The sequence below is a fragment of the Stegostoma tigrinum genome, chromosome 7 (assembly GCF_030684315.1).
Source record: "Stegostoma tigrinum isolate sSteTig4 chromosome 7, sSteTig4.hap1, whole genome shotgun sequence".
In the NCBI taxonomy this organism is placed as follows: domain Eukaryota; kingdom Metazoa; phylum Chordata; class Chondrichthyes; order Orectolobiformes; family Stegostomatidae; genus Stegostoma; species Stegostoma tigrinum.
In genome coordinates, this window is record NC_081360.1 from 2,347,979 (window position 1) to 2,358,821 (window position 10,843).

At 43.4% G+C, this 10,843-nt stretch overlaps 1 protein-coding gene across 1 annotated transcript; it reads right to left on the reverse strand.

The window, feature by feature from the left end:
- Window positions 1-561: 561 nt before the first annotated feature.
- Window positions 562-4,988, reverse strand: LOC125454341 (zinc finger protein 501-like). The gene is made up of 3 exons (XM_048535005.1): window positions 4,785-4,988; window positions 3,484-3,510; window positions 562-2,215 (listed from the first exon to the last, which is right to left on the reverse strand). The coding sequence occupies exons 1-3, from the start codon at window positions 4,857-4,859 to the stop codon at window positions 791-793; spliced, it is 1,527 nt and encodes a 508-aa protein (XP_048390962.1). The 5' UTR covers window positions 4,860-4,988; the 3' UTR covers window positions 562-790.
- Between the last annotated feature and the right edge of the window lie 5,855 nt (window positions 4,989-10,843).

Below are 10,843 nucleotides of genomic sequence, written 5' to 3' on the forward strand. Positions count from 1 at the left end.
AGTCTATGCCTCTAATCTTCCTCACAAAATGTATAACCTCCCACTTTTCCACACTGTATTACACCTGCCACTTTGACCACTCTCCCAGCCTGTCCAAGTCCTTCTGCTACCTTCCTGCTTCCTCAGGATGATGTGATCCTCCACCTATTATTTGCAGGCTTAGCGACAATACCCTCAAATCCTTTGTCCAGATCGCTAATGTACAACATAAATAGTTGTGGTCCCAACACTGACCCCTGTTGAGCTCTACTAGTCACCAGCTGACATCTGAAAAAGTCCACTTTATTCCAAAATTCTGTCTTCTGCCAGTCAGCCAGGACAGTACCTTGTACCTAACACCATGGACTCTTACCTTATTTCAGAGTTTCGGGTATGGCACCTTGTCAAATGCCTTCTGGAAATCCAAACAGATCATATCCACTGGCTCTCCTTTATCACTTGTTTGTTACCCGCTCAAAGAATTCTAATAAATTTATCAGGCATGACTCCCCCTTGACAAAGTTGTGCTGACTCATCAAAGCACTCCGTGATCACATTCTTACACTGTCCTGTCACACCATGTTAATGCAAAACTAATTTATTTGACTTTTTTTCTTACACAACATAAAGACTTTGATTTCAATCTTGAATGTGATGAACAGCAAAGTCCAATCGGCATTAAGATGTGCAAACTCTGTGGTGTTTGAACAGGGTTGATGACTGAGTAAATTCCTTCTCCCACATGGAGCAGATGACTGATCTGTCCCCATGAGTGATCTCTCTGCTGTCTCAGCAGGGCCAATGGGTGAGCTCACAGGTTTTTCTCACATGGAGGAGGTAAATGCTTTCTCTCCTGTATGACGTCGCTGGTATACTGAGAGTTGAGATGATCGCCTGAATCCAGTCCCACAACGAAAGCACTTGAAAGGTCTCTCATCATGTGAACATGTTGATGGGACATCAGTTCCACAGAACTTCGATAGCACTTCCCACAGACGAGACATTTGAAAGGTCTCTCCTCAATGTGAACACGTTGATGATAAAACAGTCCCCAGGAACTTGTAAAGTGATTCCCACAGTCTGAGCATTTAAAAGGTCTCTCTTCAGTGTGAACACTTTGATGGGACTTCAGTTCCACAGAATTCCTGAAGCACTTCCCGCAGTCTGAGCATTTGAAAGGTCTCTCCTCACTGTGGACACGTTGATGACAAGTCAGTCCCCAGGAGCTTGTGTAGCACTTCCCACAGTCTGGGCATTTAAAAGATCTCTCCGCAGTGTGAACTTGCTGATGTCTCAGCAGGTTGGACGACCGAGTGAATCCCCTCCCACATTTGGAGCAGCTGAATGGTCTCTTCCCAGTGTGAACCTGCTGGTGTTCCATGAGGTCAGATGATCGCCTGAACCCAGTCCCACAGAGAGAGCACCTGAACGGTCTCTCCTCAGAGTGAACATGCTGGTGGGACATCAGATCCCTGGAGGTTTTGTAGCACTTCCCACAGGTTGGGCATTTAAAAGGTCTGTCATTAATGTGAGCAAGTTGATGTGACAGCAGGTCCCTGGAACTTTTAAAGCACATCCCACAGTTTGGGCATTTAAAAGGTCTCTCCTCCGTGTGAGCACTTTGATGGGCCATTAGGTCCCCAGACGTTTTATAGTATTTTCCACAGTCTGGGCATTTAAAAGGTTTCTCGTTAGTATGAGCATGTTGATGGGATGTCAAGTCCTCAGAGGTTTTATAACATTTTCCACAGTCTGGGCATTTAAAAGGTCTCTCATTAATGTGCGCTAGTTGATGGGATGTCAGGTTCCTGGATGTTTTAAAGTATTTTCCACATTCTGTGCATTGAAATGGTCTCTCCTCATTGTGAACGACCTGGTGTTGCAGCAGGTGAGATGACTGAATGAATCCCTTCCCACACACTGAGCAGCTGAATGGCCTGTTACTGATGTGACTGTGTCGATGAGTTTCAAGCTCTGATGGGGAGATGAATTCCTCCCCACAATACCCACATTTCCACAGTTTCTCCCCAGCATGACTGCATTTGTGGTTTGTGAGCTCTGATGATTGGCTGAAGCCTTGTCCACATACAGAACACGTGTACAGTTTCTCTCCAGTATGAACGGAGCTTTTTCCTTCCATGTTCAAAATATGATCACGTTCCACTTGTGATAAAATGGATGACTCCATCAGATCCTGGTGTGATGGTTGGTTTGTAAATCCTCCCCTTCTAATATCCTGTAAAATTGATGTCAAACAAACAACTGAGTGAGAAAGAATCTTTCACAAGACTCTGCATTCTGTGTGAAGATAGCAACTGAAAGAGAAGGGTTTTCAACACCTACAACTTGATCAGAACTTTGTCAGAGTCTTCCAAATACTCAGCTTCCATGACCAAGAAGGGGCAGGAGGTGGATGTGAACACCATCAGCTCCTAATTCCGTCCAGGTCACACACTGTCCTGACTTGTCTAACATCCAAACTTGAAGCAGCAGAAATTTTCTCCACTCAAGTAATGGCAAAACTGAGGCCCTTTGTCTTTAGTCCTCAGCACAAACTCCAGTGCCTACCATTGACTCCATCCTCTTCCCTGGCAACTGTGAGCCTGAACCAAACGTCATTATCATGGTGAAATATTTCACCCCAAGATGAATTTTTAATCATGTATCTCCATCATCACCAAGAATGCGTACTTCCACCTCAGCAACATCACCCAACTCCTCCTAGTCTCTGCTCATCTGCTGCTGAAACTCTAATTCATGCCTTTGTTCCTTCAGGACTTAACCACCCTAGTATAGTCCTCATTCACCTCTCATGTTCCCCTCTCTACACTTGTCTAACTACCTCTGCCTCTATTAAGAGCTCTGTTTAATGTTTTATTGTTCCTTCCACGGACTGTATCTGAAAGAGGTTTTTACCACTGCCCATTTTCTCAACCATGTGCTGCTGCCTTTGCAGCTTTACCTTCTGATAAGATCACCCACAATGCTCTAAGTGAAGGAGGCGCAGATTATTTACCCAGTAATGTAATCCTGAGGTCATCCAAAACTCTGCTACCCACTTGTGCATTTGCACCAAGACTTGTTCATTCACCACTCTGTGCTGGTGCAGCTAAAATTAAAATTTTACCTCCTTCTATTCTATACTTTCATACTGTCATATCTATCTCTGTAAGGTCCTCCCATGGTTTCATGGACAATTGGGGCTGGCCAAGAAATGCTAACTCACGAGCAATTTTAAAAAGGCCCTTTGAGATATCCGCATTATCTCTTATTCCAACCTCCTGTGCATTCCCGATTTTAATTGTTCCACATTTGGTGTCCTCAACCTTCAGCTACCAAGACCACAAACTGTGAAATCTCCTCACTAAAATTCCCACTCTGTCAACCCCAGTTTTGCCATTTAAACTATTCCTTCAAAACTATATATTTAGCCATAAAGCATTTTGTTACCTCCCTAATATCTTGTTATATGAATGGAATTAAAAGTTACGTTATAATACTCACGAGGAACAGCTTGGAAGTTTCCATTATCTGAAAAGCAGTATAATAACATACATTAATTGTCATTGATCTGAGCAAATATCACAGTCCCTTCATCTTCACTGGGCGAATAACTCCTTACCTAACGGCTTTGAGAGAACTACTAAGGGAAGATAATTGCCTGCAGCAAATGGGCAGGGAATGTATAAACCTCATTTAGAGAGTCAATGGAAGGAACATTGAAAAACCTAAGACAGTTACACCCATTATTGGAGACAGAAGAATTTCAACAATGACAGAGAGTTGATCAGGGAGAGCAAGTGATGAACATTGGTTCAGATCTGCAGTAAAGGGGATGCACCCGCCCCAGAGCCCTATCAAGCTTTCATAGATAACTGAGAACAGAATTAGAAGCTGAATTATTTAGGTTACTGGTTAAAAATATTAAAATAAATTAATCGTTTTCAACTTTAAAATCAAATGCCACAGTCTGCAGCTCAAAAGATATCAGAAACACTGAGGTATGAGGAAATTCTGAGTTGAGGAAATACCCAGCAACAGGGTGATGTCACTGAATAATTGCCCATGTGTGATAACATCATCCATACGATTACAGGGCATTTCGGTCTGCACAAACATATGATAACCACAAAAGATGTGAAGATCTGTGGAGAGATTTCTCAGAATGGTTCAAGATACGAAGGATATTAGTTTTATGGTCAGGCTGGAGAAACTCAAGTTTGTCCTACACAGAGCAAAGGAGAGTTAAGTGAGATTTGACAAGAGTATCTAGTTTTATGGCAGGTTGAGATAAGGTAGATAAAGAGTAGCTGCCCCCCATTAGCTTATAGTAAAAGTGTTAGGGACAAAGATTTAAGATATTGGCCAAGAGTTACTGGGAGATGTATGGGAGAAATTTTCTGTTACTTTTGTTTTACTTAATACTTGCATTCAAAGGCTAATAATATCCAGTGCTGAATGAATTATGAATAAAGTGGCACACTCAGATCCTAGAATGTCATTTGGTTTGAGTTTCCAATCTGTAAATTCTCTTCTAGCACACTGTTACAGAAGCCATCTCAGTCAGTCCAAGACAGAAATTCAGAAGAGACAAATATTTATGTTACTGGAGTTTGCTGTTTGTAAATCCGCCCCTCCTCACGCCCTGAAAAAGCAGTTTATAAACTCTATCATGTCAGTCCAGGAGAGACATTCACAGCATTCTCCTCCCTTCGCTCAGGATAATCGCACATGCGCCGTGCTGCCCTTTACCTCCTATAAAGATGGCGGACCCCCCCCGCCAACCCAACCCCGCGCGTCCGCACCTCGGGCCTGTGGCTGCGGAAGAGCCTCAATTTGTCTCGTTTTGTGAAGCGGGGACAGATAGTTTCTTTATACATGGCTTGTCACATTCACAAAGTCTTTACGAAGCCTCTTCGTCTAACCGCCCGGTCCATCGCTTCTTCTGTTCCGCCGTATTATTACCTTTTTATGGAGCCGAAAAAAGAGCAACTTCTCCGCGAAACGACTCCAACTGCGCATGCTCTAGACGCGGTAACGCGCATGCGCAGTGATAAACAATTTTGCGCAAAAAATAGGAGCCTCGTCAGTATCGTTCAGAGTTCTGGGTGAAGCCGCCGCCATTGTAGATATTAAATTTATTTATTGCTATCGGCGCAAGTAATCTTTCTATTTTTCTCCTACGAGGACAACTTACATTTAAAACACATGTAGAGAGAACAAAATATCTCCGGTGCGTCCCAGGGCTATGACAAAGTCTGACACCAAACCACACAATGAATTATAAACACAAAGCACAATGAATTGTTCTCCCGAGATGCTGCTTGGCCTGCTGTGTTCATCCAGCTCCACACTTTGTTAGCAATGAATTATAAAGTCAGGCCATACACATTATGACTGTTTTATTAATAGAGAAAATTGGTGGTGGTTTAACCTGAGGGAAACCACACCTCAGATGAACAAAGAGGTTGGAATAAGCGGTCATTAGTGGTAAGATTTAAACCCACGCTGTTGACAATGTGAAGAAAACTGACAAATGCTCTGAGAAAGAGTTTGGCTTTCAGAACTGCCGTCAAACGAGGAAGATGGGCATTTTGTGTTCCAGAAAGCCACAATGTTTTCTCTCAAAGTTTGGAAGCGCTCTTTTTGTTCAGCTTAAGCCCTCAAAACATTGAATAACATTTCAGATGAGCACTTGGCTGAAGTGCTGGAAACTGGGTTTACAAGCCAAATGTTGGTTGGCTGACAACAATCTAATTGGTCGAAGGGTCTCTCTCCATGCTGTTAAAACTTCAGTGAATCTATCATTCTTCAACTGACCAAAAAAAGTCGAAAGCAATGTCAACAAGAAAAGTTGCAAGCATTGCATGCACCTTTCTTTGTGCTTCTTTTTTAGTTGTGATTCAGTCTTCTCACTGCTGTTTCCTGGGCTTGATTGCCAGTCAAGGAATGAGGATTTGTTGTTCCTGTGCAAATCCTGAAAATGAACACGAGTTCCTGACATTAAAAATAACAAAGAGAGTAGCTCTGTCAGAGTCAGTGACGTTTTTCACGAAGATAAAATAAAATGGGAGGAAACGCTGAAATCCATTGCCTTTGTCTGCTCGGACCCAATACTATCACAAAAAAAAATCCTGCTCCTTTTTGAAACATACAGGATTTATACTGATTTAACGGGTTGGATGCAGAAAATTTGGTTTCCTTCTCGGTCAGTCTTGGACCTGACTACCTCGTATGAGAATGGGGTGACACATTTAAGATAGAGATAAGGAAGAAATTCTTCTCTCAAATGGTTGTGAATCTGTTGAATTCTTTACAGCAGAAGTTTATTGTGGCTGAGTCATTAAGCAATTTTAAGGCTGAGATCGACAGTAAAAGTATCAAGGCTTGTGGGGAAAGGCAGCAAAATGCAGTTCGGATCAGACAAAAGCTCATTGAGTAGCGGAGCAGGCCTGATGATCTGAATGGTCTCTTTCTGTTCCTAAAATTCATGGTCTCAATATGACGCTGCAATACTCTCCGGAGTAAAATGTGCCAAATTAAAAATGCATAGGCCCACTCGGACCACTGAACTGAGGTGAGGTTTGCAAAGCGTGAGATGTATAAAGCAAAACACAAAGGATAGTCAATGTAGGTGATTGTTCCGGAGTAATGAGTGCACCAAGGTAAACAGTAAAACCAGTCTTCAGCACGCACATTGAGCGTACCACCACCAGAACGACAGTTAACCCTCACAAGCCGCCAATGCCCTTCCATTTTCCTGATGTTCTCCTGTTCTTGTTTTAAACTATCACACGTCAGGAAACTGCAGCTGACATTGTTGTTGTGGGACTGTAACAATGTAGTGAAACGTAGGAGTTAATTCTGCCTCTAAAGATCAGACAACATGTAATATTTATTACTATCAATGTTAACCATTAGCAGGCCATGGCACCGAAAGCACTGACTCCTCATCACTAGACAGCCAGGGAAGATCTCTGTTTATAACACCCTGGAAAATGTCTGATTTAGTATTGCATTCTCCTATCTTACCGCACATGATCCCCTCGGGTCTGTCTTGGTTTTAATATATTGCCTTGGTTTATAATACATAGGCTAACCAATCATCTATTACACTGCAGTTTCTAATGCATGAGACCTTCTCCCTTAGATAGCAATGTACTGGCTCTGTAGCTCAGTGGTTAGAACACTGGCCTTGTAAAACAAAAATGTGCTTGAAATGCCCCATTCCTGTTTGTCCTTCCAGAAACTTGAGAAAGACAATTAGTAGGACAGAAAGCAACTGATGTAAGCAATCTCCCAGCTTAGCAGGCAGAGAGAGGTAACACAGTATCAAGTGCAGAGTGATGGGGATACAATAGGGGAAGAACACAGTCAGGGGAGCGGCATAATGCTTCCTTTCTTTGCTACAACTGGACTCTGATTTTGAAGCCTGTAATGGGACCATATAAGCCAAGTGGGTGAAATCCTTCCTTTCTAGGTGTTGTGCTCTCCTGAAGCCTCTGTCACTCTCGGGGCAATGTGTCTGTATATTTCCCTCTTTGAGTGAAAACGATGTTAGGTTCCCCGAGGGGGTATGAACGCAGTTTTACTATCCCAAACTTCAGCTCCATTCGTGGCGTTGCATGACATTAAAATGTAACAGGCAAAATATCATTGAGATGAATTTTGAAACGTCAGAGCACTCAAGACTATATGCGAAGTGCTAGACACTTAAGCGATGGGCCTCTTCCCGTGCTGTAAAAAACTCAATAACTTGATCATGTTGGAGGAGGAACTCATCTCCAGTAAATATATAAGTAAAACACTGTGTCAATAATTGTGATTGGCGCTCTCACTGCTGTGGCCCGGGTACGATTTCTGGTTAGGGAATCAGGATTTATTGTTACTGGCAGCGATAAAATCAAGTACAGACCCGACTCTGACGGGAATCCTTTCAATTTCTCGGGCCAGTTAATGCCCCCGCCTCTTCAGGAAAGGAGAGGTGCCTTAATTATCTCTGGTCAGTCAAACACTTCACGCTCATTCTCCCCTCCCCTCTCAAGACTCACAAAGCTAAGACTGTTTTTTTATGTTTTATTTTGTTTCCTTTTCATTCCCACAAACTGCAGTGATTGAGACGATGGGTTTGGGAGATTGAAGCGTGCCCATGAGCGGCTTGTGGTCAATTTCAGTTTCCCCTCCCCTTTGATGTTCTCAGTGACACTTCCTGGTGAGACATTGAAAGGATTCTTGTTCCTGCAGATCAAGAATTCAAAGCTCAATTCTGCTTCCGTGCAACAAGAATGTTAGTTTGGAAGTGCACTTGAGTCAGGTAGGAGTCGCGCCCACCGTCTCTTGATCTGTAGTCAGGTGTGGTAGCAATGCACCACTGGCCCCCAACTTACATAATCCTTACATGTGGCAGAGTTGTGTTTTTAACACGGACAAGAGCAGCAATGGCTACATTCACAAGGTGTGCAACCAGCGAAGATGATCAACATTGCTGCTTCAATTCAACGGTCCCCATTTCGTGAAATGGTGAGTTTTGCTGGCAAGAACACATTTATCCTCAAGAGGCTGCTTCAATGTCGCCTCTTTTTCTGCTGGATTCATCCGACAGTTCATTTTTTCTGTTCCACAAGCACTTCTGCTTCACCCGCTCCTCTATCCTAATTCCTTCATTCCAAGTTTCGAATGACTTGGTGAGGCCGGATGAACTGCAGATTTAGCGGAGAAAGCCCAGACAGAATGAGCTGATCACGCAGTTCTCTGCTGTCACCATTCATTCTTTTTGCATTAACAGTACAGACATCGCTATAATCCTATAATTGTGCTGGAATTGTTTTTATTTCTTATAGTGCATTAGGAACTTTAGTTCGAATTCTGAAAATGCGCAATCATTTGAGAGAAGAAATGTTTCCTTACCTCAATCTTAACTAATCGACACATTATCAGGAGATTGTGAGGCCAGTTCTGAACAGTCTAAATTGTCTCCGAATTTCGGACTTTTCAAAGAGCAGAAATGAGAAATGAGGGATATTGACAGAAGGAGAATCAAAGGCTGTAAAAGTGGGTGAGGTGGACAAACAGTGACTAAGAGGGACAAAAGAGACATGCATTGATGTCGACACTGAAAGGACCAATTCTTCATTCGACATAGCTGCTAAGGGACAGAAAGGAAAAGAAAAAGGCAACCATTTAAGCAGAGCCTTTCACCACCTCAGGGCGACAGAAGCAACATTAGAGCTGATGAAGCCCCTTGAAATTTGTAAAATTGTCGGTTGTAAGTTAGTGAGAAAGTGCGATTTTGATAAATGTGCTGATTCAATCGATAAAGCTGATAATTTCCTCAGGCATTGTAGTATATAATTGCATAACTAACATGCTACTGTCGAACGGCCACTGGACCTGAAACTTTAACTCTGTTTCTAAACACAGATGCTGCTAGACCTGCTGAATTTCTCTATCAATTCTCGTTTTTGTGTCAGATATCCGCAGTTCCTTTGTTTTACGTTAATCTGGACAATGTTTTGGGCAAAATATAATATTCGCCAGCTTCTGAAAGAATTCAGCCAGAAATGCTGTCGCCACAATAAATTGGCAGAACAGAACAGCCAGCCCTGACTGGGAATTGACCACAAGCCGCAGTAGTGACAGTGTCAAACCCCAACCTCTAATCCATCAGGGAATGCACTAAATGCTGTCGTATTTTTTTTAAGATTAGATTCCCTACAGCGTGGAAACAGGCCCTTTGACCCAACAAGTCCACACTGCCCCTTGATATATCCCACCCAGATCCATCCCCCATAACCCACACACCCCTGAATACTCTGGGCAATTTTGCATGGCCGATCCACCTAGCCTGCACATCTTTGGACTGTGGGAGGAAAGCGGAGCACCCGGAGGAAACCCATGCAGACACAGGGAGAATGTGCAAACTCCACACAAACGGTTGCCCGAAGCTGGAATTGAACCTGGGTCCCTGGTGCTGTGAGGCTGCAGTGCTAACCACTGAGCCACCGTGCCGCCCGTTTTCTTAATGACGCTGCTCTTGCGTTTTTATTTGTGATCATTTTCTCCACAAGTGAGTTTCTCCCAGCGTTCGAATGTTTACAGTGTGGTAGAAGACCATTCGAGACATGGTATCAGTGCAGTTCATCAATCCTGCATCTATTCTAGTCCCAGTTTCTAGCATTTGGCCCATTCCCTTGTGTACTCTGATGCTTTGAGGGCAAATGTCAATGAGTTTATCTCTGTAATCTCAAATGACGCAAGAAATGGGAGTGAAGTTGGAGATGGTAAAATTGCGTTAAAACCGCCTCGAGGATCTCATTCTCATCCGCCCCCCCCCCCCCCCCCCACCACACACACACACACACACACACACACACACACACACACACACACACACACTGCAGGCACACAGACACATCGCCCAAAACTGACAGAGGCGTCAGAATTCTCCCCGTTCCATGTGCTTCACGTCCACTCTCCATCCCCGCACACAAGTTTCTCTGACAAAAGACAGCTTTCGGTGGAACACAAGCGACTTTATCAAACAATAAGAACCTTTGTTATGAGCTGGGACATCACACTGAACAATAATAGCCCCACAAGCTGCTCATGCACAACTTTCAATTTCAAAAACTCACCGACACAATTACTGCAGTTCTTGGGATTCTGACAGGACAGCGCCTGGCAGACATCTCTCATCAAAAACAACTGACATACAGCAAACTCTAAACACTTTCATGTTGCATTTCTTTCTGGTCCTGTCCCTGCCTCATCATCAGCTGCCTCCCTGTCCCGCCCCAGGCCAATGAACTGCATGGTACAAACATAGACAGATCATGAAGCCAATCTTTAATTGGAAAGCAGGGCT

What these genes read in the sequence shown, in the direction of transcription:
- LOC125454341 (XM_048535005.1), bottom strand. Translation starts at nt 4,859, where the DNA reads ATGTATAAAGAAACTATCTGTCCCCGCTTCACAAAACGAGACAAATTG. An exon ending in TCCGCAGCCACAGGCCCGAG is followed by an intron (nt 3,511 to 4,784) that starts GTGCGGACGCGC and finishes ACTGCTTTTCAG; the next exon opens with ATAATGGAAACTTCCAAGCT. An exon ending in AAACTTCCAAGCTGTTCCTC is followed by an intron (nt 2,216 to 3,483) that starts GTGAGTATTATA and finishes TCAATTTTACAG; the next exon opens with GATATTAGAAGGGGAGGATT.